Consider the following 26,013-nt stretch of genomic DNA (forward strand, 5'->3'; position numbering starts at 1 on the left):
CCTGGCATGTACATAGATGTGCGTGTATATTTGCAGCGCTGCGAGGTGTGTCAGCGAGACAATCAGCTGCAGGCTGCTGAATCCATTGAAAATGGGAAATCAGGGTATAATGGTTTTGTTGAAATGTATGTAACAGGCAGGAGGCGTGGCAGACCCCACAAAGTATATATATTATTGATCAGGGCGACGAGCTGAGTCGATTTAGCCCTGTCCGTCCGTCCGTCGGTCCGTATGTTTGAACGCGTCGATCTCAGACGATATAAGAGCTAGAGACTTCAACTTTTTTTTTAAATGTCCGTATATATCGTGCGCATATCGAGTTTATCACTAAAAAACGATAACTCATTCCGATACTTTTTTATCGATAAAAAACCTTATCGAAGATCACTTAAAAAATTATATCTCCTACATCTTTCAAGCTAGAGTCTCCAAATTTTAAATGTATATTAAGATGCATTTTATACAATTTCGGTTTTTGTTAAAATTTACCCTCCACCCCTAAATCTACCCCCTAACCCTCATCTTTGTAAAAGTCGTATATCAAATACTAGAGACTTGTGATTCGGTATACACATACATTTTAACATTATGATTACGTTCTGAAAGTTTCATTACGATCGTACGTCTAGAAATTAAATTATTCAACAAATAAGTTCTCATAATATTGCCAACACTGCAGCGCAACCCAAGCGCAATCGCCTGTATATGCGAGTGTGTGTGTATGCGTTTGTATGTATGAGTGCGTGTGTGTGTGCTAATTATTATTGAAATATCAGTTGCTTGTAGGGTTCAGGGGATCTCGTAGTCGAGCAGTCTCGACTAAAGCTTTCTTACTTGTTTTGTATTGATCTTTATTCTTCTGAGCCGAGGTTTATATACCCAGACTCATATACCCAGACTAATAAGGTGTAAGGTGTGTAAGGCTCAGCATTGGGCTATTACATATTCTTATCCTATTGCTGAGCGCTTATCTCTTACGTAATCTGACCCCGAGGTTGCTAAGGTCGGTCTTCATTTGTCTATTTATGCAGTCCGTACATGTGACCCTTATCTTTTCACAGCGCACTACCTGCTAGTTGCTGAGTGAGTCGGAGGCATGTATACGATCTTCGTGTATTCATATGTTCATGCCTGAACATTCTGTGGGGGGCCAAGTGTGTGACTTCCGGAATTGCTGTCTGTGGAAATCTTAATAATATACAAGACAAATTCAAATTCGATGATTGTTAGTATTCTTGACGAAATGATAACGCTTCCAATCTTTATGTTCGTGCCTGAACAATGAGTGTGCAAAACGCTTTATATACGTGCCCGGTCTATGTGTTCTATGGTTAGTGATAGAACGTAGTATCGCTGAACCAGTTTTTAACAGTATAAGAACGAATTACCATTTTTCCTTTACAGAATCCCATTCTACTCTTGTTCTGAATAGTGATTTAATGTATTACTGCAAACAATTTTAATTTTAAGTATACATATGTTGTGTAACGTTTTACTATTTTTACATATAACAATTTACCAATTTGTGCAAACGAACATTTGATTGATTTCTAAATCGCTCTGCTTTACATTGAAATAAATGATGACCTTTAGAATTTACATAATAAGGGGGTATTTTGTTTTTTCTCAATACAATTTTATTTCCCAAAGTGAACTGCATAAAATCGATTTGTCGATCGGTCCCGGAAGTTTTTAAATTTTGGACGGGACTTGCTTTAATTTGTGTAAATCCGTTCTTTGCCATTTGATGTTCAACAATATGCAATTTAGTTTCATTCGCTATATCATTATATGATTTTTGTCGCATAAGCCCGATAAAAAATGCTTTCACAATGTGCTGGAGATTTGTTGAGCCTTCAATTTTTGCATATAAGTCCTGAATCCCTATAACTTTGCAAATCGTTTGAATTGCCCTGTGACATACTAAGCCATACCCTTCCGGCTTTTTGAATACAAAAATTTTTGTTTTTCCAAATGCAGTATAAAAATCATGATTGATAGTTCTATTTTCGTAAAGGTCAATGCTAATAAGTTTCTGTCCCGAACGATTTTTTGATTTCCGCAAGGCGGTTCGAACTTCAGGCGCTTTAGCTGTTGCGAATCCAGCTAATCCATTTTTATTTCCTGTGACAGATAGAACAGAGTATCGTCTTTTTCTCCCCATATTACCTTTCATTATAAATACTATCTTATTCTCTAATACACGCGTATCGAATAGATTAAAATTTTCTTCTCCAACAGCATCTGGTGGCCCAATGCTACGACCTGGCATTTTTGTTCCCGACCAACCTCGATCTATTGGATTTAATTTCATTTGCTTGAAATTGCCCATTGAGTCACGCAAACTAATGATGCTTTTTTGTCTGTCCATATTTTCAGATTGTTTTTGTTGATGCGTAAGTTCGTTTCCTCGTATAATTGGTGCATTAAGACCAGGCCAAATTAAATTATTTTTCCCGAGCCCGATTGTCTGGCCTCTGTTCAAATCCTTTGCCACTTTTTTTCCAGTTCCTTTTCCACGGCCTCTTTTCTTTCCAGCGTTGCTTACAGCTGTCACCCCACGCCAGATATCTTCGGCAGGTACTGTAGGCAAAAATACAACAAATTTTAAATTAATTTTATTTTGCTTTAAAAGTTATTGACAAATCGAGAATTAATTAAACTTAAAAGTATAGAGAACTTTTACAAAAGTATCACCAACTCGATGCGGGTGTTTTATTTGCCAGTTCGGCCAGTTATGCTCCAGCTCACAGCCAAATGTGATCATAAAAGTGTTAAAATGAAAACTTTATATAATATTAAAAGAGCTTAAAAATAGTTAATATAATTACAATTAAAATAACTATAAAGGTAAAGTAAGGAATGATTTTCCATTTTCAATGGGTTCAGGGTATAAAAAGGAAAGTATTACAAATACTTCAAGAATAGTGAAAAGAACAAAGAATAAGAAATAAAAGGAGTAGAGTAAAACATGAGCTTAAATAGAATATAGGATAGGATTGAGAAAAAACAAATAAGAAAACTTTAGTCGAGAGTGCTCGACTAGATACTACCTTGAACCAAACTAAAAAAACGCATATTTAGTATGGTTAAAATTTCAATTTCGATGTATTTAAAAATATAAATGAAATAGAAAACTCATTAAATTAAATATATATAAATTTTGAAACAATTAAAAAAAAACTACGATGCGCCCTGGATTTGAACCCGAGATCGAGCACCCCGCCTTTTACCACGTCGCCACCTCACTGTTCGAATTTCTAATGGCAAACCTTAAATAGATTCACTGATGCAACGCCATCTAGCAGAACTAAACGAAACTAACTGCTGATGTGATTCTAAGAAAGTGCTAGAAGTTTGAATGTATGTGTGCACACGTATAGGAAAACTGCTATAGCTGCAGCACGTGCGTTTGTTAATTGGCCAAACATTTTGTTTTTTTTTAACGTCGATTGACTAAACCGAATTTAATGAAACTTTCAGCATATGATCTACATATTCTATGGAATAATTGACAAGTTTGAAAAAATTAAAAAGTCCTAATTGTGAATGACTACAATGGTATCTGCCTTAATTGATAATGTTTAGTCGATCAGCATATGATCTACATATTCTGTTGAATAATGGACAAATTTGAAAAAATTAAAAAGTCATTCACAATTAGCTACAGTGGCACCTGCCTTAATTGATAATGTTTTAGTCGATAATTAAATATCGGGAATAGTTATCGATTTTTAAAACAAACTCGACATCCGCGCTGTATATACGGTCATTTAAAAAAATTCAAATTGACTCAGCTCGTCGCCCTGATCAAGAATATATATACTTTGTGGGGTCTGCTACGCCTCCTTCTGCCTGTTACATACATTTTAACAAAACCATTATACCCTGATTTCCCATTTTCAATGGGTTCAGGGTATAACTAGAAAACATTGGCAACGAAATGTTTACCAAAGCTTATGCCTGGACACTGTGAAGGTAATTTTTATCTTTCACAGATTCTATTGAGACATGGAAGCTTTCGGAGTTACTTGAAGCGCTTTGGCCACGATGAAACCGAAATAATGCTCTTGGTGCGGACGAGGACTGGTGGAGGACGTCAACCACGTATTATTCGAATGTGGACGCTTCCTAGACGAGAACCGTGGTCTGGAAGAAGCATTGGGCCGCTCCATTAAAGCGGACAACATGGTCAACGTGATGTTGAAATCAGAGGCAGCTTGGAAACTTATAGGCACCTTCGCGACCACAATCATGATGGAGCTTCGCAGAATCGAGCGAGGACGAGCTACCCCAAGCTTAGGGAATTCAAAGCGGTGTCACTTAACTCAATATGAGCATTATTAATTCGAGTAAGTTTTTTTTGCTGGCCTTAAGTTAGACGCACTCATATTTAAAAAAAAAAGCTTTTTTTATTTATTATGCATGTCTTGGCTGTATTAAATTTGGAAACTAGCTCGAAAAACATCTGTTCATATTCCGAAGCAAAAGTCTCTAGTCTTTGTGTTCAAACATGAACATACATAATAATAAAAATAGAGACAATACTCGATAATCTGCGGGTTATCCGACACAAAGTAATAAATATGTCACCCTTTAGTTGCAGCGACCAATATGTAAAGTATAACGTAAGCCTGGGCCCAGCGATCTAAAAAGGGACACTTGAGTAAACATCTGTGCATTTGGTTGTATGAGAAAATGCACCCTTCTGGAAGTAGTTTTAAGAGTCTCTGTTAGGTATATAAGAACTAGGATTTTAAGCAATTAAAAGTTCAGTTTCAATCTTGAATTCGGCAAATGTGGAGTTGTTTCATTTAACGCTCTAACATTTTGGTCCTGCGGCTTTCTCTGTGTTTTCCCCCACCCGTGGTAAGAGACAGAGAGAAAGGAACCAGCGTCTTAATGCTGATAGTTAAAAAGAAAACTCAGCTTAGGACGAAATATAGTATGTTACTCTGTTTTCCCCGCCAGTGGTAAGAAACAGAGAATATACACATATAGACTGAAAAGTGGTACTCAAATTTAAATAAGAAAATTTGTAGTGCTAGTGGGTCTGCATTCCCAAAAAGTGGATCAGACAAAATAAAATACAAAATCCGAAAAGTTCGGTTATCTCGCGTGAAGTGCGGAGAAAGAAAGACAAAAAGTCGAATTGATTCTGTTCTCTCGCGCAAAGTGCGGAGAGACGGAAAAAAATTCAAATCCGAAGAGTTCGGTTCTCTCGCGTGAAGTACGGAGAGAGAAAAACAAAAAGTCAAAGTGATTCTGTTCTCTCGACGAAGAAATAAAATAAAAAATCCGAGAAGTTCGGTTCTGTCGCGTGAAGTGCGGAGAGAGAAAAGCCAAAAGTCGTAGTAATTCTGTTCTCTCGCGCAAAGTGCGGAGAGGCAGAATACTACCAAAGGGTTTCTGTTCTCTATCTCAAAAGAGAGACAGAGTAAAACTACATAAATAAACAGCAAAATACGACGAAAGAGAGCGACTCATTAAAACCTTCAGAGGCCAACGGGAAGACGAATCTCACCAAGATCTTCAGGCGCCCTGTTCAGGCATGAACATATGAATATACGATGATCGTATACATGCCTCCGACGCACTCAGCGACTAGCAGGTAGTGCGCTGTGATAGCGATAAAGGCCACATGTACGGACTGCATAAATATACAAATGAAGACCAACCCTTGCAACCCCAGAGTCAAATTACGAAGGAGACGAGCGCTGAGCCTTACAAACTCAGCGATAGGATAAGAATAGCTAATAGACCAACGCGGAGTCTTACACACTCAGCGATAAGATAAGAATATGTAATAGCCCAATGCTGAGCCTTACACACTCAGCATTTGATACATTAGATTTAAGGGTTGAAATTAAGCATGAGTCTAGGTATATAAACCCGGGCTCAGAAGAATAAAGATCAATACGAAACTAAATACCATCATAGTCAAGTGTATTCGTTCATGGTCCTTCGAGCCGGAGGAAGTATTTTAATACTTCTATGCAGTCCACAAGGATAAGTATTTGTGTTTAGTTCAAAGTGAAGTTCTAAATAATTGTAAATTTGTGCATTGGCTTACCAACCCAAGCTGAGTCGAGGCACAGCAAGATCAACCTAGTGATCGAATCAAAAAAACCTCCAACGAGTAAAGCCAATGGATCTACAATAAACAAACAACTGTGTCGTCAACCATCAATATTTAACGAGAAATATTTGATGGCATAATGGCAGAAATCAGGACCAAAGTTACCGATCACGCCATAGACACAGGCCAACATTATACTTATGGGAAACGAGACCGGAAACATCAAAGCATGAGATGTTTTTACTCGGTTGGTCGAGCCCAATGGTGAAGTTTTTAACCTTTTGGACAAAAGAGTTCAAAGAGTACGGCTGCACATTGAAGAAGTGCAGGCCAACATTGAGCTCAGCAACCAGGAGGATGCTCTAGACAGCAAAGAAACGCTAGAGTTCCTCTGGAATAAAGTCCAGTCAACGCTTACCGATTTGGAGGTTAAATCTGTGCATTTGGTTGTATGAGAAAATGCACCCTTCTGGAAGTAGTTTTAAGAGTCTCTGTTAGGTATATAAGAACTAGGATTTTAAGCAATTAAAAGTTCAGTTTCAATCTTGAATTCGGCAAATGTGGAGTTGTTTCATTTAACGCTCTAACATTTTGGTCCTGCGGCTTTCTCTGTGTTTTCCCCCACCCGTGGTAAGAGACAGAGAGAAAGGAACCAGCGTCTTAATGCTGATAGTTAAAAAGAAAACTCAGCTTAGGACGAAATATAGTATGTTACTCTGTTTTCCCCGCCAGTGGTAAGAAACAGAGAATATACACATATAGACTGAAAAGTGGTACTCAAATTTAAATAAGAAAATTTGTAGTGCTAGTGGGTCTGCATTCCCAAAAAGTGGATCAGACAAAATAAAATACAAAATCCGAAAAGTTCGGTTATCTCGCGTGAAGTGCGGAGAAAGAAAGACAAAAAGTCGAATTGATTCTGTTCTCTCGCGCAAAGTGCGGAGAGACGGAAAAAAATTCAAATCCGAAGAGTTCGGTTCTCTCGCGTGAAGTACGGAGAGAGAAAAACAAAAAGTCAAAGTGATTCTGTTCTCTCGACGAAGAAATAAAATAAAAAATCCGAGAAGTTCGGTTCTGTCGCGTGAAGTGCGGAGAGAGAAAAGCCAAAAGTCGTAGTAATTCTGTTCTCTCGCGCAAAGTGCGGAGAGGCAGAATACTACCAAAGGGTTTCTGTTCTCTATCTCAAAAGAGAGACAGAGTAAAACTACATCAATAAACAGCAAAATACGACGAAAGAGAGCGACTCATTAAAACCTTCAGAGGCCAACGGGAAGACGAATCTCACCAAGATCTTCAGGCGCCCTGTTCAGGCATGAACATATGAATATACGATGATCGTATACATGCCTCCGACGCACTCAGCGACTAGCAGGTAGTGCGCTGTGATAGCGATAAAGGCCACATGTACGGACTGCATAAATATACAAATGAAGACCAACCCTTGCAACCCCAGAGTCAAATTACGAAGGAGACGAGCGCTGAGCCTTACAAACTCAGCGATAGGATAAGAATAGCTAATAGACCAACGCGGAGTCTTACACACTCAGCGATAAGATAAGAATATGTAATAGCCCAATGCTGAGCCTTACACACTCAGCATTTGATACATTAGATTTAAGGGTTGAAATTAAGCATGAGTCTAGGTATATAAACCCGGGCTCAGAAGAATAAAGATCAATACGAAACTAAATACCATCATAGTCAAGTGTATTCGTTCATGGTCCTTCGAGCCGGAGGAAGTATTTTAATACTTCTATGCAGTCCACAAGGATAAGTATTTGTGTTTAGTTCAAAGTGAAGTTCTAAATAATTGTAAATTTGTGCATTGGCTTACCAACCCAAGCTGAGTCGAGGCACAGCAAGATCAACCTAGTGATCGAATCAAAAAAACCTCCAACGAGTAAAGCCAATGGATCTACAATAAACAAACAACTGTGTCGTCAACCATCAATATTTAACGAGAAATATTTGATGGCATAATGGCAGAAATCAGGACCAAAGTTACCGATCACGCCATAGACACAGGCCAACATTATACTTATGGGAAACGAGACCGGAAACATCAAAGCATGAGATGTTTTTACTCGGTTGGTCGAGCCCAATGGTGAAGTTTTTAACCTTTTGGACAAAAGAGTTCAAAGAGTACGGCTGCACATTGAAGAAGTGCAGGCCAACATTGAGCTCAGCAACCAGGAGGATGCTCTAGACAGCAAAGAAACGCTAGAGTTCCTCTGGAATAAAGTCCAGTCAACGCTTACCGATTTGGAGGTTAAATATGATAAGCGTGTGACGCACTGGAAGTCAAAGTGTGCGCAGTGTAATCCACAACAGAAAGGATATCAGCGACAAAACGAAACTGCTATACTTGCAAATGTATGTCAAAGGAGGAGATGTACAAATGATAAGCAATTTCGCAATGGGAGTGGGTAACTACAAGTTAGCGTGGGACTGTTTATGCAGACGCTACAAACGTTATTTGCCAGTGGACAAGGAACTGCTGAAGAATGATGATGAAGGCAGTATCCGAAATTGCGTGAGCTCCACCGATAACAGTGACGAGGTCACAGCTGATGAGATGTTAGCATCTCAGGCAGCTTTGGATGCAATTGTGTTCAAAAAGTGGGATTTCAACCCGCCGGCAAGCCCCCACATGGGAAGATATATAACTGAATCTACAGAACAAGAAAATAAACTTCAAGTAGTAACACCAAAATAAAGCTGGGTGAAGACAAGAGATCAATAAAGAAGATCTGGGCTCCACCAACTCCGACATTGGATTCGGAGGGCATAGAAGATGAGGACAAGAATGGAATTTCTGCCACAACTTCGACATCGACGTTGAGTATCGCTGAAGATACATCAACAGATATCCAATTGGAAGTTCGACCAATGGATGATATTTCCACAGTTGGCAGCACGACGGAAGAGCAAACTTCTGCGGAGACTGCAACAGCGGCTGGATGTGCAGCTGAAGAGAACAGCGACAATACCGACTCAAACTCTCCAGTGATGACCACAGCAGCGCTACCAACTATGGAGACTAAAACTGCAAGTACAATTACATCGGAAAAGGATTCAATTGGAAGTAGCAGCAACATTTTAAAGGAAACAACCATAATTACTACAAGCGAATCAATATCTGTTCTAAGGCATCAGGATCAAACGAAGGATATCTACCATTTGGAGGCTTTGGCTTCGGCAACAATGAAACGATTGACAACTTCCTCAACAGATGCACTCAGCTATACTAATGTAACAAATGATGACACCCAAAAGCCGCGGAAGTTCTTCAAAGAGGCTCGACTTCACTTGGCATGGGAGCCGCCACCTAAGCAAAAGTCCAAGGTACTGGTGGCACACTCGGTTTATCTGGATGTCACACTCTCTGGGCCCCGCAGAATGTTCAGGCACGAACATAAGGATTGGATTGGTGATCATTTCGTCAAGAATATTAACAATCATCATATATGTATTTGTCCTGTATATTATTAAGATTTCCACAGGCAACAATTCACACACTTGGCCCCCCGCAGAATGTTCAGGCATGAACATATGAATATACGATGATCGTATACATGCCTCCGACGCACTCAGCGACTAACAGGTAGCGCGCTGTGAAGAGATAAGGGCCACATGTACGGAGTGCATAAATAGACAAATGAAGATCAACCCTTGCAACCCCAGAGATTACGAAGGAGACGAGCGCTGAGCCTTACAAACTCAGCGATAGGATAAGAATAGCTAATAGACCAACGCGGAGTCTTACACACTCAGCGATAAGATAAGAATATGTAATAGCCCAATGCTGAGCCTTACACACTCAGCAATAGATATATTAGATTTAAGGGTTGAAATTATACATGAGTCTGGGTATATAAGCCCAGGCTCAGAATAATAAAGATCAATACGAAACTAAACACCATCATAGTCAAGTGTATTCGTTCACCTGGTTTGTAGAATTTTTAGCCCATTCTAGCTTATATTTTTGAGAAGTTTGGCCTATGTTATCGTTCAGAATCTGTCAATTTGGTAATGAGTATAAAATGTTAAGAAAAACCGGATGCCAAAGCACATGCCGTACATGGGACGTGACAACAACGCTCTGCTGTTTGCGTAATCTACTGAGACTTCCTCAGTACACATATTAAATAAAAATTGTGTTTCGATTTGTAAGAGCCAGAACTACATATACAGAAATAACATGTCCGTACATACATATATCTTATATCAAAATTTCTATTATATAAATAAGATATTTAGGTAAAAACAATACGTACGTACTATGTATATGGATATAATGTATATTTGTATACATACATACATATGTAAATATTTTAATGGCACGTGTACTTACGTTTATTAAAAAAGCTGATGTTACGTACAAGAATATAATTGGATGGAGTGCTATGTGCACTTACATATTTTCGTATCTGCATTTCGGACGCCCTCCAGTTGGCTATTGTAAAATGTTTGAGTAACAGTCTGGCCATTTCGCAATTCTTGTTTAGTTTACAGGCAATCAGTGTTCTGTGAATTTATAGAAGTTCGATGTTAAGTTTTTTTATTTTTGGTATTTTTATAAAACTAAATCTATCGATACTTTGTAATAATACCATAGAACCACTGACCAAACAACAGTGATAGAACACATAAACTAGACAAGTAGAACAAATTTGATCGACTCAGTAGTTTTTGGCTCGGGTAATAAAAGATAGCACGACGAAAACGAAATGAAATGGTCGTAGTATGAGCTCTGTGTTTTTTATTCTTCTCTCTATCTCATATCTCTCTATTTTTCTCTCTACGCGCTCTCAAATCATCATGCTCAGTAGCGCAGAAAATTTACAATTTGTTCGCGGCGATGCCAGCTCTTTCCTTTTGAGTGCAGAGTATACCGAAATCTTAAAAGTGTTTGCCAGGCTTATGCAAACAAAATATTAGCGTTTTGATGATTATTTGTGGAAAGGGTGTGAAGCGTTGATGTGCTAGTTATTCAATATCGATTTTATTATCGAATAACATTGTCTAAAACACATCACTAACTGAAAACAATAACAAAGGGCTAACGACGTATTATTAATTGCGATTAAGTTTATAAGACTACAATGTCTTGGTTTAATCTATGGGATGGATTAAAAACAAAGACCTGTAGATACCTTTTACAGAGGTATCTGGGTCAGTTTTTTGAAAATAATTTAAACTTAGAACAATTAAAAATTGATTTATACAATGGAGAAGCTGTTGTTGAAAATATATCACTAAAGGTTAAGGTAAGTTGCATTGAGACTATTATAGTATTAATAATAAATATATATATTCTGCATTCAAAAAGTAAGAACACCCAAGTCGGGCACCAGACTTGTATATTCATTAACCCTGAGTTTTTATACCCTGAACCCATTGAAAATTGGAAATCAGGGTATAATGGTTTTGTTGAAATGTATGTGACAGGCAGAAGGAGGTGATGCAGACCCCAGAAAGTATATACATATACTCATGATCAGGGCGAAGAGCTGAGTTGATTTAGCCCTGTCTGTCAGTTTGAACGCGTCGATCCCAGAAGATATAAGAGCTAAAGACCAGTGTTCCCGTTTTTCCCCACGAAAAACCAGCTGAATCCCAGAAACAAATAGTTGAGAAATAACATTAGATTTTTTATTTTAAAAAAATATCATATTCATGAAAAATATAACGAAAGTAACTAATAATAAACTTTAAACTTTTTTAGCTTTGTACATTAGTTTTAAAATAATCAAAATATTTCTTGTGTCGGCCTAATCCGGATCTAAAATCTAAAAATGATTAGTTTCTGTTCTAATTAAACTGTCAATTTTTTGGCCTTTACCTTATTGTTATTGTTATACCTATTTATTATTTTATTTTTTATTAAATTTACTTCTACTTCAGCTTTAGACCAAGGTAGCGAATGAATGTCAACCGCAACAGAAGCTAGCTTAGAAAACCGGTTGTTTCCACCTGAGTCTCTGTAATTCCTTACTTCAACCCAAAGTTTGATGGAATCTTCAGGTTTTTTTTCCCAGGGGACTAGCGACAGTTCATTATATTGACGTACAAGCTCTTAAGCCCTCGTCAAATCTGTTTCAAACTTTTTGTTTATAATTATTTTTAGGCATCTATTTCACCAATCTATTTTACCAGTATATGTTAGATAGAAATGGAATTATTGTAGAACTAATGATGTGAGAATTTAGTAGTTTCCAGATTGTTAATTAATCGGTCATCGAGAAACTTTCTTGTGATGACTAAAATCAGATATTAAGGAAAAAGAAGCTGTTTTGATTCTCAAATAAACAAGATTTTCCGCCAAAATAAGCAAGATCTGGGCGAAAACTATCCAAAACGGCAACACTGCTAAAGACTTGACTTTTCCAGGAACCACTCTTGCCAAATCAGCTTTTTCCCGTCAAATCTGGCTTTTTTTTGCGGGAAAAATTCTTAAACAGCAGGAGTTCTGGATTTTTTAAAGGACAATTTGCTTTATTTTCGCTTTTTTATTTATTGAGCAAATTTTCGTGTTTTGTAGAGATAATTCGTACGAAGAGTGAAGTTTTGTTCAATGTAGTTAAATTAAATCCAAATAGTTCAGTAATTCAATGTGAACAACAATATCGAACTTCTAGATTATATGTTAATGAAACGTAAAGATTTTGTAACAGAGCTTATAATTAAAAATGTATGAAACTCATTGATAGCGCATAGTACAAGAAGTGAAAAATCTTATTAATTTTCTTACTTTTGGAGAACATTGAAGGATTTTGAACACCAATTTAAGGAACATTCACCCAATTCAGTGGGAAACTACTCAAGACGCTACAAAGTTTTGGGTTGAGAGGCGTATTTCTAAGGATTCGATAGGAAATAAGAAACTTAGGAACTTGGCCACTTTTGCATTACTTTATTTGTAAATACGCAAGTGGATAAAATTGTTAGTCAGATACTGTGATGCTTTACTAAATTTCAAGAGTCAGGTAAAACATATATAGTAAAAAACTTCACAGATACGGGTTGCGGTGGTTGAAGAAATGATGCCATGATTTCAAGTTGATAAAATATATTTGAATATCAATCAAAACCAATTTCTTAAAAAAAAATTCGGCTTTAAGTATCCTCCCACAAAAAACAGCCTTTTTTCGCTCAACAAAATTGGCAACACTGCTTGGTATCACCACTGACCAAACAACACATAGACTAGACATGTAGAGCAACGTTTTTCCACGCCGCAAAATCTGTCTAGCAGGGCCCGGCCAACTTCGTATTCGCTCGGCTTGGTATTGGCTGGCTCCGGTAATGAAAGATAGCACGACGAAATCAGTGCGCTCTAAGCACGCAAACGAAATGGTCATGCATGCGCTTTTTTTTTTTTGTCTTACTCTCCCTCTCTCTCTATCTAACTCTCTCTCTCTTTCTCTGTGGGCTCTCAAATCATGAAGCTCAGCAGCGCACAAAAATTGAAATTTCTTCGCGACGGTCCCAGCTCTTTTCTTTTGAGTGAAGAGTATACCGAAATCTTAAAATCGTTTGCGACATTCATGCAAACAAAATGTTAGCGTTTCGATATATATTTATGGAAAGGGTATGAATGCGTTGAGGCGCCTAAAAGCATTTGTGACCTGCGTGCGTTACTCTTGCTGCTTGTATCAATTTAAAGCCCAGCAATTGCATTTGGTCGGTCTTACGGACTGTCATAACCACTTTACACAGATGTACTATGTATGAACATACATATATACATAAGACCATTTATATATTATTATTGCTTATCATGTTTATAAATGTGTTTATATCCGTAAATAATTATATAATATACATATATATATAATTATATATATAATATATAATTAAAATTATTTTATACACATTTTCAACCGAAAACATTATCGTAAAACACTACTAACTTTATTAAATGCTTTGCAATATATGAAATACACATGTCATATTATACTCAAGCTTTACTCATTATTGTCAAAAATTTCTAATTCGGTCATAATGGCCCATTTGATAGTCACCCTACGATTCAAATCATACAAAATTTATAAACTACTAAATCCAGAGATAATTAGCTTGCCATCCCATACAAGCATACATATACACAAATGTATGTATGCATGTGCTCACTTCACAAGGCAGACCAACGGCAAATTTTGGCGCCTCAACGCTCGACCGACACGGTCAAATGTTGAATAAAAGATGCCTCTGTGATCGATTTTTGTTGTTGCTCTCTCGCTTTCTCTACTTTCTGCTCTCTCAAATATGTACATATATGTATGTATGCATGGGAGCACAAGCAGCAGCTCACAAAAATTGAAATTTTTCGCGTATGACTGCCGTTTCTTCCCTTCTGTGTGAAGAGTATACCTAACTCTTCAAACCGTTTGCCAACCTTGTACAAAAAATTTGTGTTTGGTATGAAAGCTTTGGTGCTCATACTGAAAATGCTTTCGCGACGAGCGTGCACACACAGTCTCCATTGCTACATGTATTATTAGCATTTGTGTGCCTGTGTGCGTAGCTCTTGCTGCCTGTAGCGATTTCAGAGCCCCGAATTTGCATTTGGTAGATCTTGTGGGCCGCGATGCTCACAAATGATGGGGATCATTGTCGAAGCATTTGACTGCCTTTGTGCCGTTATATATGCGGGTGTGTATGTTTATGTATGTATGCAAGCGACATGAGCCTTGACGTGTGCCTACGACACTTAGAATTGTGTGAACGGCTTTGGGTTTTAATTGAAGAGGTGCGCTTATATTTCAGTAGCTGACTGACTAAAGTGACAAGTGCACTTGCACTTTTTATAAATTTTTTTACTTGCATGCACCTGTAAATGTATGTACATACATAAATGCAAGTCCCAGAAAAAGCGTGCAAAAAGCTTTCAACTAGACCGTCCATCGACTTTGTTTGAGTCCGATGGATTAAAATATCGATAGTATCGATGGTTGCATCTCGCTTTGCTCTCTCGCTTTCTCTACTTTCTGCTCTCTCAAATATGTACATATATGTATGTATGCATGGGAGCACAAGCAGCAGCTCACAAAAATTGAAATTTTTCGCGTATGACTGCCGTTTCTTCCCTTCTGTGTGAAGAGTATACCGAACTCTTCAAACCGTTTGCCAAGCTCGTACAAAATATGTATGTATTTGTGTTTTTGATATTATTTGTGGGAAGGGTATGAAAGCGTTGGTGCTCATAATGAAAATGTTTTCGCGACGAGCGTGCACACACACTGTCTCCGTTGCTACATGTATTATTAGCATTTGTGTGCCTGTGTGCGTAGCTCTTGCTGCCTGTAGAAAGTCCCAGAAAAAGCGCGCAAAAAGCTTTCCACTAGTTGTCTAGTCTATGTGTTCTCTCTCTCTTTCTCTCTCTCTCTCGCTCTCTCTCTCTCTCTCTCTCTCTCTCTCTCTCTCTCTCTCTCTCCTCTCTCTCTCTCTCTCTCTCTCCTCTCTCTCTCTCTCTCTCTCTCTCTCTCTCTCTCTCTCTCTCTCTCTCTCTCTCTCTCTCTCTCTCTCTATGGTCACTCAATCAATCCCGTTCAAAATAAAGTTACCGAAATTTTAGATTATTTACATTGTAAATTTAAAAAAATTAAGCGGCGTGACGATGCCTATTTTCTTAATTGTTTCAAATATTTATATATTTAATTATATGAGTTTTTTTATTCCATTTCAATTTAATTTTAACCATACTAAATATTTGATTTTTATTAGTTTGGTTATTTTAGCACATACTTAAAATCACATCCGCAGATAGTTTAGTGTGGATTTGCCAGCGAAGTGACGTTGATGCTCGTAGCGGGACGCTCAATTGAGAAGTGTCGGGTTCGACTCTGGAGCGCGCAATTTATGTTTATTTTAATTGTTTAAAAGTATATCAATTTCGGAATTTGAATTAGTGAGAGCACGTCATGTCATATATTGTGGCAAAACATACTATATATTTACATATGCATGTATGAATTTATGTACTAGAGTACTGCATGCATTCCAGAAAAACGGTGCTCGAATTAACATCGCTATATACATACCTTTGTATGTATATATTTTGAGTGACATAAAAGCTAAGCCGAAATGGGTTGAGTGAAAGAAGAGACAGCAAGACTAAGATAGAGAGAGTTACGCAAAAATAGCGCACAGCATATGAAAATGTGATTATGTATGCATTGAGCGCTCGCAATGCACTGATTTTGTCAAGCCGAGTAAATACGATTTTTACAAAAACCGAAATTTGGAGACTAGCTTTGAAGATGTGGGAGATATAATATTATAACTGATCTTCGATAAGGTTTTTCGCAATGACTTATCGATTTTTAGTGATAAACTGGATATGCGAGCTAAATATACGGACATTTAAAAAAAAATGTGAAGCCTCTTACTCTTACACGAACAGACAGACGGACAGGGCTAAATCGCCATGCGATCCTCCTTCTGCCTGTTACATACTTTTAACAAAACCATTTTCCCATTTTCAATGGGTTCAGGGTATAAAAAATGTTTTTGTAATATACTTCTTTAAAAATTGTATAAAACTGCCTATCCTAGAGTTTTAAAGCTTGGAGGTGATTTTTTAAATTCTGCTATTGATTGACCGTAAGAATTTTTCAGTTAAGTTACCGTTAGTTTTAAGAACTGGCCAAAAAATGGGTGTCTACGTCCATAAGAGTCATGACATATCGAGAAAAGCTGAATTTTCTATAGTATTAGAGCTAAACTTAGCTATTAAATTGCTGATGGGATATGAATACGTTTTGTATTGACGGTAACCCCTGCAACGTTCTTACTTGTTCTTTTCTAAAATGTATAGTGCAGTAAGGGCTTTATTTTTAAAAATGAAAGAGATTTCGAAGTATTTAGCCAGTGCTGCTACTGAAGAAATACTAAATCAATATAGCTTTGAAAGTCCTTTTTATACCCTGAACCCATTGAAAATGGGAAATCAGGGTATAATGGTTTTGTTAAAAGTATGTAACAAGCAGAAGGAGGCGTGGCAGACCCCACGAAGTATATATATTCTTGATCAGGGCGACAAGCTGAGTCGATTTGGCCCTGTCCGTCTGTCTGTCCGTCCGTCCATCCGTATGTATGAACGCGTCGATTTCAGAAGATATAAGAGTTAGAGACTTCAACTTTTTTTTAAAATGTCCGTATATATCACGCGCATATCGAGTTTATCACTAAAAAACGATAACTCATTCCGATACTTTTTTATCGATAAAAACCCTTATCGAAAGTCAGTTAAAAAATTATATCTCCTACATCATTATAGCTAGAGTGTCCAAATTTTAAATATTTATTAACACGTATTTTATATAATTTCGGTTTTTGTTCAAATTTACCCCCCACCCCTAAATTCACCCCCTCACCCTCATCTCTGTAAAAGTCGTATATCAAATACTAGAGACTTGTGCTTCGGTATACACATACATTTAAACATCATGATTACGTTCTGAAAGTTTCATTACGATCGTACGTCTTGAAATTAAATTATTCAACAAATAAGTTCTCATAATATTGCCACCACTGCAGCGCAACCCAAGTGCAATCGCCTGTATATGTGAGTGTGTGTTTGTTTGTATGTGTATGTGCATGTGCGTGCGGGTGTTTGTTTGTATGCGTGTGTGTGTGTGTGCTAATTATTATTGAAATATCAGTTGCTCGAAGGGTTCAGGGGATCTCGTAGTCGAGAAGTCTCGACTAGAGCTTTGTTTCTTGTTCTCATTGCTTTTGCTTATGCTTCTGTATTGTCATCGGCTCCTACATCACCCTGCCCCTAATCTATTGTTTCTCATGTTGATGCTCTTATTTAGGCTTTCTGTATCTGCTCTTATTTCAAGCAAGATTTCAGCTAATGTTTTTATATCGAAGTTTAGTTTCGCAACTCCGCGAGAAATTGATACATTTAAGATCAATGTGCCGGTAGAATATTTTAAAACTATATGTGATCCCAATTTCTGGCCACCTCATATAATTTTCCATGAATTCAAACCTAACAAGTAAGAACGTTGCAGTCGGGCGTTACCGACTGCGGAATACTCAATCACACCTCATAAGCAATTTAGTAGCTGAGTTTAGCTCTAATACTGTAGACAGTTCAGTTTTTTCTCGATTTGCCACGCCCCTACTGGGCGTAGGCACTTCATTTTTGGCCAGCTTTTGGAACAAGCTAAGCGTAACCGAGCTGCAAAATTTGGATGCTTACGCTCCCAAAAAAATTACAGGGTATTTTTCGATGTGCCATGCCCCTAAAGAGGCGTAACAATATTATTTGGAATCGATAAAGGAGGTTACTGGTAACTTAACTATCCAAATGTAAAGCTTCTAACTCTTAATCTTTAAGAGATATAAACTGTTGCGGTTTGCCACGCCCCCTTTGGGTGGAGATAAAAGCATCATAGCTCGTCTCCCCCCAATGGGCAGAGGTATATTTGCCATAGCTGGTGATCTTGACGCGGATCTACATACCATATTTCAGTTTTCTAGCTCTTCAACAAGCGCCGAAACAGACTGTGTTCATACGGACAGTCGGACAGACGGCAAGACGGACATTGCCCAAAACCAATATACTTATTTCACTTTCGTGACTGAGTATAAAAATAATCATGTAACCGTAATTCGTTGTAACAAAAAACAAAATTATTTGATTTACCAAAACGGACGTGGCCTAAATTTTACAATATGATATTGTCCCTTTCACTGAAGCATGTTTAAGAAATAATAATCTTAATAGTAAGATTCTTTCAAGTAATTTCACTATTTATAGACTTGACCGTTCGATGCGTACAGGGGGTGGGGTGTTAAATTCAGTATTCTCTCAGAATTGTTTATCTTTTCGTCCCTGATGCGGAGAATAGGGGTTGAATTAACGCTCCCATATTGCTCATTATTGATCTCATGTTCTTATATCCGCCCCTCTTCTGATACACAAGTTTATGCTCAACATATTCATTGCAGGGACCGTAACGATTATAATTTTTATACCAAAAAATTAAAAAAGAATAATTATTTATTGATAAATTTAAAAAAAATTATATTTAATTATTAAAATTGATTTTTACGATAAAAATAAAAAATAACAATTTTTGTATGAAAATCACAAGCACAAGCTTAAGATCAGAAAATGCCCTTTCCGCCGAAGCCTGCGTGGCAGGTAGCGAGTGAACTACCTTGGCAAGAGGGTACAATTGTGGATAAGTGAACTTTTTGTCCTCCCAATAGCACATAATGTCCACGTTTAAGACTATTGGCTTTGGGGAATATCCATAAATTTCGGTTACGGGCAATTTGAGTTCCGGTTCGTCCTCTTCCTCAGACTAAGACTCTTCACAGTCAGACGCAAACTCAATAGAGTTCAAATTAATTGTATTACAGAAATTTTGAATATGTAAATGATAGAGACTTGCTTCTTGTGTTGGGTGATTTGAATATTCCGAACACTTCTTGGTCGTCAACTTGTAATGCAAATTACTTTATTCCGATCATCTAATTCGCACACTAGATCTTGTGTCGTGAGATCAACTCCCTTCTACTCACCAGAGGCTATGCATCACCCCACTTTAGACTCACTAGCTTTTATATCTCCTGAGATCGAGGCGTTCATTCATACGTACGGACAGACGGGCGGAGAAGGCTAAAGCGACTCAGCTCGTCGCCCTGATCAAGAATATACACACGCTCTAGACAATATTTTTTCGATTTATTAGCGGTCGACAGACTATCGAGAATTTCTGTATGTAGTAATAAATTTTATTAAAATAAGTTACATGTATTTCTTTAAAATACTCTTATTTTAGGCTCTTAATGATTTGTTTGAAGATCAAGGATGGGCTTTTGAAGTCATTTCTGGGCATATTGGATGTCTAACGGCTATGGTACCTTGGAATGCTCTTATGACAAATGATAGTTCTCTGAATGTTTCAAATTTGACAATAACTTTAAGACCAGTTACACGTTGTCAAAGTGGAACGACTATGTTGGAATCTATGTGGTCATCCGTGAGTAGTTCTATGCAAATGGCGGAAGAATGTATGAAGCAAATTGATGATGATATACCATTTTTAAACCACAACAACACATTGATTGGACTGGAAAAATTTGCTGAAACGATTGACAATGGTAAGTAAAAAATAGAGAGTACGAGTAGAGAATTAAAAATTGGAATGTACATATGTATGTAATTCCCTGGCAACGTAAGACCCAAATATATTTCGGATATATAATCGTCTCTAATGGCGTGGCAAAACATAAGTGTAAATTAATTTAAAAATTAGTCCCTCTGCATACATACTTGTATGTATATATATGAGTATCAGAGAACTACAACAAACAACTGGTAATCAAGGAATTACGAAATTGCTGCTGGGAAAGCATACAAAACAGGAAAAAATTGTATAAGGACCACTATTTTTTTTTATTATTCTTTGAATCAGTGTTGCAAAATCTGTTTTTTTTTTTTCCTGTCAAATCTAGTTTTTTTGAAAAGCCAATTGTGGGAAAAATAATTTGCTTTAAATTCGCTGAGCAAATTTCCGTTTTTTCTAAGGATACTTCGCATGTAGAATGAAGTTTTGATTTATTGTAGTTGAACGAATACACTTGACTATGATGGTGTTTAGTTTTGTATTGATTTTTATTCTTCTGAGCCCGGGCTCATATACCCAGACTCATGCATAATTTCAGCCCTTAAATCTATTGCTGAGTGTGTAAGCCTCAGCATTGGGCTATTACATATCCTTATCTTATCGCTGAGTGTGTAAGACTCCGCGTTGGTCTATTAGCTATCCTTATCCTATCGCTGAATTTGTAAGGCTCAGCGCTCGTCTCCTTCCTAATCTGACTCTGGGGTTGCAAGGGTTGGTCTTCATTTGTCTATTTATGCAGTCCGTACATGTGACCCTTATTTTTTCACAGCTGCTGCTGTCGCTGAGTGCGTCGGAGGCATGTATACGATCTTCGTATATTCATGCTTGAACATTCTGCGGGGGGCCAATAGTGTGACTTCCGGAATTCCTGTCTGTGGAAATAATATACAGGACAGGATATAATTGTTAATATTCTTGTCGAAATTATCACCAATCCAATCCTTATGTTCGTGCTTGAACAGTAGTTGAACTAATCAAACAGTAATAATATATAAATAACTAAACTAGAATATGCATTATATTTAATTCAGTATAACTAATGATGAACAACAATAGCGAACTTTTTGATTCTATGTAAATGAAACGTAACCATTTTTCAATAGAGCTTAAAAAGCCATATAAAAGAATGCATGCAAATCATTTGATAGCGTATAGTACAAGAATTTATGTGTTAAAAACTGCCGAAAAATGTTCAAATATTGAAAATTTTTGATTCATTATTATACACATACATTTACTTTTCGAGTATATATACTGGATTCATTCTATACAAAGAATATTGAAAATATGGAAAACCAATATAGGAACATTCACCCAATTCAGTGGAAAAATACTCAAGACACTACAAATTTTTGGATTGAGAGGCGTATTTCTAACATTAGGAGCACGTTCTGAGATTAAGATTAAGATTGTACGTCTAGAAATTAAATTATTCAACAAATAAATCCTCATAATATTGCCCACACTGCAGTGTGCAGCCGCAGTCTCTGCTTACTGCGCAGTTAATAGAGCTTGTTTTTATACGTGCAGGTGTATGTATGTGTATGTGCATAAAATAAGTACAGAATGATTAGAATATCATTTGATGGGGTGAGGGTATCTCCTAGTCGAGCAGTTTCGAATAGAGCCTTACTTGTTTTAAGTATCTTCCCACTAAAAACAACTTTTTTTTTCTCAACAATATTTGGCGGCACTGCCCTGAATAGATGTTCAATGAGAAATCAGAGTATAATGGCACAGAGTATATATATTCGTGTCCGTATTTTTGTCCATATTTATGTATGTATGAAGGCGTCAATCTCAGAAGATAAGGCAAGAAACTTGAAATTTGTTTTCCTAGGCCCGCGTATATCAGGCGTATATATAAATAATTTGTTATTGAATTAAGCCTTATCGAAAACTAGTTATTAGATTCTATCTCCTACACCTTTGGAGAACGAGTCTGCAAATTATAAATGTAGACTCATATGTATTTTATAGAATTTAGATCTTTGTTGTAATTTACTCCACACCCCTAAATTTGTAAAAACTGTATTATAAATAATTGAGACTTGTGCTTTGACACATAAACGCACTTTAATGTTATAATCACAATTTGATTATGGCAATCGGTTTTCCTTATGGCAATTGGTTTTCTGTGTCTTCCTGTCCTTTCAGCAATATTATGGTAGGATGCTCCCAATACAAAGTGTGCCCCAATCTTTTGTTTTTCAAGCAAATATAAGACTGTTTCCATTTATTTAAAGATATTGATATTATATTGTTATTGCCAAAATCTTAATAAAGCAGAATAGAAAGTAAAACAGCGTTATTAGAGACATCTCGTATGATGATAATAAAATCAGAGCGAAAACTAAGAAACTCATGCAATGAGCAATGAGAAAAATGCAAAAAAAAAGAAAGAAAAAGCAAAAAGAGAAAGAGAAAAGAACACGCCTTTTATCATGACGCCACCTCTCTGTTCAAAATTGCAAACTGGGAAAACTGAAATAGATTCACTGCTGCAGCGCCATCTATCAAATCTAAACCAAACTAACTGCTGATGTGACTAAGAATGTACAAGAACAAGCAAACTAATAAAAACGTACAATAGTATGCTTAAAATTTTAATTTCAATTTTTATAAAAAATGTAAGAGAAATAGAAATATATACAAATTTTCATGCAATTAAAAAAAAGTACGACGCGCCCAGGACTTGAACTCGAGACGTATGAATGGGTTGAATATATTTTATATTATGCGTGCAGACTTATGTATATATCGGAGGTGGCTCCAAATTATAAATTTATATTTCAACAAGCGATATATATTCTTTTGATTTGAACGCGGCTATTCGCAATTGTTTCGTTCTTGCTTCTCTTGTCGCTAGACTAAGGTTTAGAAGGTTTAGCTAATTTGCGTTTGCAAATATTTCGTATATAAGTGAGGTTTAATATAGTTATAAGAAAACTATAGTCGAGACTGCTCCTGAGCCCTTCTAGCAACTGATATTTCATTCATATGATATGCATTTTCCATTTTCAATGGGGGTACAGGCAGTGCTGCCATCGTTTCGTTGCATGAAAACGAAATAGCTAGAAATATTTCTTCGTAGCTAAAAAAAAAAGTTAGAATATATATATATATATATATATTTTTTTTTTTTTTTTGGTTTTTTTTCAATATTTTATAAGATTTCATCAATGATTTCATTCATATTTATCCTCTTCGTTTATGTAGGTTACATTGGTCCCTATCTTTCTCAAGCATGCTGCTGGTAATTTGTAATCGTGGCAGCAATCCTAAATGGTCCACAGCTTTGATTGCACAATATGTTGCAATATACAAACACAGTCCCGCTTCTTGATCGCAAGTTTTCAATAAAATTGAAGAAACAAATGGTAGTTTGTTAGGCTGTGCGAAAGCCGCTGAAGTTGACTTGTGTTTAGCAGTCTTGGCATGTGCGTGCTAGTCTGAAAACCATTTGCCCTCATCAGCTGTATCTAAAGTCAACCAATCTTTAAATGCAGGATCTTGCATCCATATCATACGCGGTTTTTGCTTATACATTTTTGGCATTGTCGCTCGCGCTTTAAAACTTGTGAAATTCCCTCTTAGCGATGGCATAAAACACGCGTCGGTAGACTTCACATCATCGATAAGATTGAATGCTCATTTGGCTTATCGATGTGTTTTGCTATTCAAACGAAAAAATACTATTCGTATAAAAATGTGGCATCATTGAGCTTAAAAATACACTAGTTACCAGATGTTTCAAAGTCATAAAGTAAGGCAAGTTTTTCTTGAAAAATAGCTATAATTCCCGCTAGCCGCTAGTTCACAATTTATCCCGCATTTCCCTGTTGAAACCCACTAGATCTAGTGGGGAAAATAGCTAAGTTGGCAGCACTGGGTACAGGGTACCATTGAAAATAGCAAATCAGGGTATAATGGTTTTCTTAAAAGTATGTAACAGGCAGATGGAGGCGTGGCAGACCCCACAAAGTATTTATATTCTTGATCAGGGCGTCGATCTGAGTTGATTTAGCCCTGTCCGTCTGTCTGTCCGTCCGTCTGTCCGTATGCTTGAACCCGTCGATTTCAGAAAATATAAGAGCTAGAGACTTCAAGCTTTTTTTTTAAATGTCCGTATATACAGCGCGCATATCGAGTTTATCACTAAAAATCGATAACTCATTTTTTTTTTAAACTAAATCTCCTTCATCTTTTAAGCTATAGTCTCCAAATTTGAAATGTATATTAAGATGCAGTTTATTCAATTTCACCTCACCCTCATCTTTGTAAAAGTCGTATATCAAATACTAGAGACTTGGGCTTCGTTATATACACACATTTAAACATTATGATTACGTTCTGAAAGTTTCATTACGATTGCACGACTAGAAATTAAATTATTTAACAAATAAGTTCTCAAAATATTGCCAACACTGCAGCGCTGCCCAAGCGCATTCGCCTGTATATATACATATATGTGTGTGTGCGTGCGTCTGTTTGTACGCGTGTGTGTGTGCGTGCGTTCGTTTCTATGCGTGCTAATTATTATTGAAATATCAGTTGCTTGTAGGGTTCAGGGGATCTCGTAGTCGAACAGTCTCGACTAGAGCTTTCTTACTGGTTTTTTATTCTACATAAGATAAAGTTAGTTAAAAATAGGATATTATAGATTTTAAATGTTGAAAATTTCGCTTGGACTGCGCTGCAGTGTGGGCAATCATAGTCATAGGTTTTTTTTTTTTTGTTGGCGGAGGGGGATAGGTATCCAAAATTACCAAAGATTTGTAGTCTTCATATGTACATACATATTTAATCTGAAGTCTCCAGGTCTAAAAGTGCTCAAATTAGGCTTTTGAAAAAAATAATTTTTCGATTATTCTCGATAAAAAGTTATCGACAGAGTTATCGAAAAAATATGATGAACTTGTACTGCGTATGACATACTTAGTGATTTTATTGTTATAATAGTCTTAAAATACTTTACCAAAAGATGTGAAATTATTACTTTGCTGAACCCATTGGAAGTAATGAACAGTCGAGCAGTCTCGACAAGAGCTTAACAGTAATGTAATCCATGCCTGGGAGGAGATGAGTACCGTGTACGCCCAACTATGTATCATAGCTTGTCGCCATTAATTAGCAATTCTGAACTTTAGAGCCCCTGTTTTCTAAGTCATGTTAACATTTAAACCACTGAATAACTAATAATTGATAAATTAGTAACTTTTTGCTTGGCCTAATGGATCACAAAATCTTCTATATATATAAAAGAGAGTTGTGAAAAGTTTTCCAGCACTTATAACTCGAGATCTGCTGGACCAATTTTCATGGTTTTTGATTTGTTGGAGTTGTCTCCGCGACGAGTAGGATGGTAGATCTTAAAAATACTGAAAAAATTTCACGAATTCTTGAAAAACGCGTTTTTTTCCCTAAAGATTCAAATTTCTATTGATACTCAGTAGGCTTGATAACAGTGACAGTTTAGGTCCTGCTCACAATATGTGAGTATAGAAGTAAATAAAAAAATATAGTCAGTCAGTCTACGGCACAGACTATTCATAAAAAAGCTTATTTTATAAAAAGAAAAAATTTGTTTGTCTCAGACATTAATTTGTGTAAATTATTCATATTTATATAACTCGATTGTTTTGTGGTTTTGTCCGAGGGCATATTCAGTATTACTATTAATAAAAATGCCGCGTCCTAGAAGATCTAATCTTTCCCGGCGGACTCATAATACAATTAGGCAACGGAATAACGCGAGTCAACTATCTGACGAAGAAC

The 26,013-nt window shown here is 36.8% G+C and overlaps 2 protein-coding genes and 1 long non-coding RNA gene across 9 annotated transcripts in view; 1 reads left to right on the top strand and 2 right to left on the bottom strand.

The window, feature by feature from the left end:
• LOC149092497 (uncharacterized) overlaps positions 1 to 13,889 on the bottom strand; it is a 171,868-nt gene extending 157,979 nt beyond the window's left edge. Inside the window, exon 1 of the long non-coding RNA XR_016196980.1 lies at positions 13,777 to 13,889. This is a non-coding gene — a long non-coding RNA (uncharacterized LOC149092497). The remainder of the gene's footprint in view (positions 1 to 13,776) is intronic.
• On the bottom strand, positions 1,458 to 10,606 carry mRpS5 (mitochondrial ribosomal protein S5). The gene is made up of 2 exons (XM_089261224.1): positions 10,434 to 10,606; positions 1,458 to 2,583 (listed from the first exon to the last, which is right to left on the bottom strand). The coding sequence occupies exons 1-2, from the start codon at positions 10,567 to 10,569 to the stop codon at positions 1,502 to 1,504; spliced, it is 1,218 nt and encodes a 405-aa protein (XP_089117350.1). The 5' UTR covers positions 10,570 to 10,606; the 3' UTR covers positions 1,458 to 1,501.
• Positions 11,098 to 26,013, top strand: part of Atg2 (Autophagy-related 2) — a 102,661-nt gene continuing 87,745 nt past the window's right edge. For 6 of the 7 annotated variants that reach the window (XR_016196932.1, XR_016196934.1, XM_089260993.1 and 3 more), the window contains exons 1-2: positions 11,099 to 11,349; positions 19,888 to 20,209. Coding sequence is in view for 4 of the 7 variants with exons in the window: in XM_089260993.1 (XP_089117119.1) it covers positions 11,185 to 11,349; positions 19,888 to 20,209 (487 nt within the window). In the remaining 3 variants the exon portion in view is untranslated. Of the gene's footprint in view, positions 11,350 to 19,887; positions 20,210 to 26,013 lie in introns of all 7 variants that reach the window. The other variant, XR_016196933.1, reaches the window with a different exon arrangement.

This window comes from Drosophila navojoa, chromosome 2 (genome assembly GCF_054131105.1).
Source record: "Drosophila navojoa isolate 15081-1374.11 chromosome 2, UAZ_NAV_1.0, whole genome shotgun sequence".
NCBI lineage: Eukaryota > Metazoa > Arthropoda > Insecta > Diptera > Drosophilidae > Drosophila > Drosophila navojoa.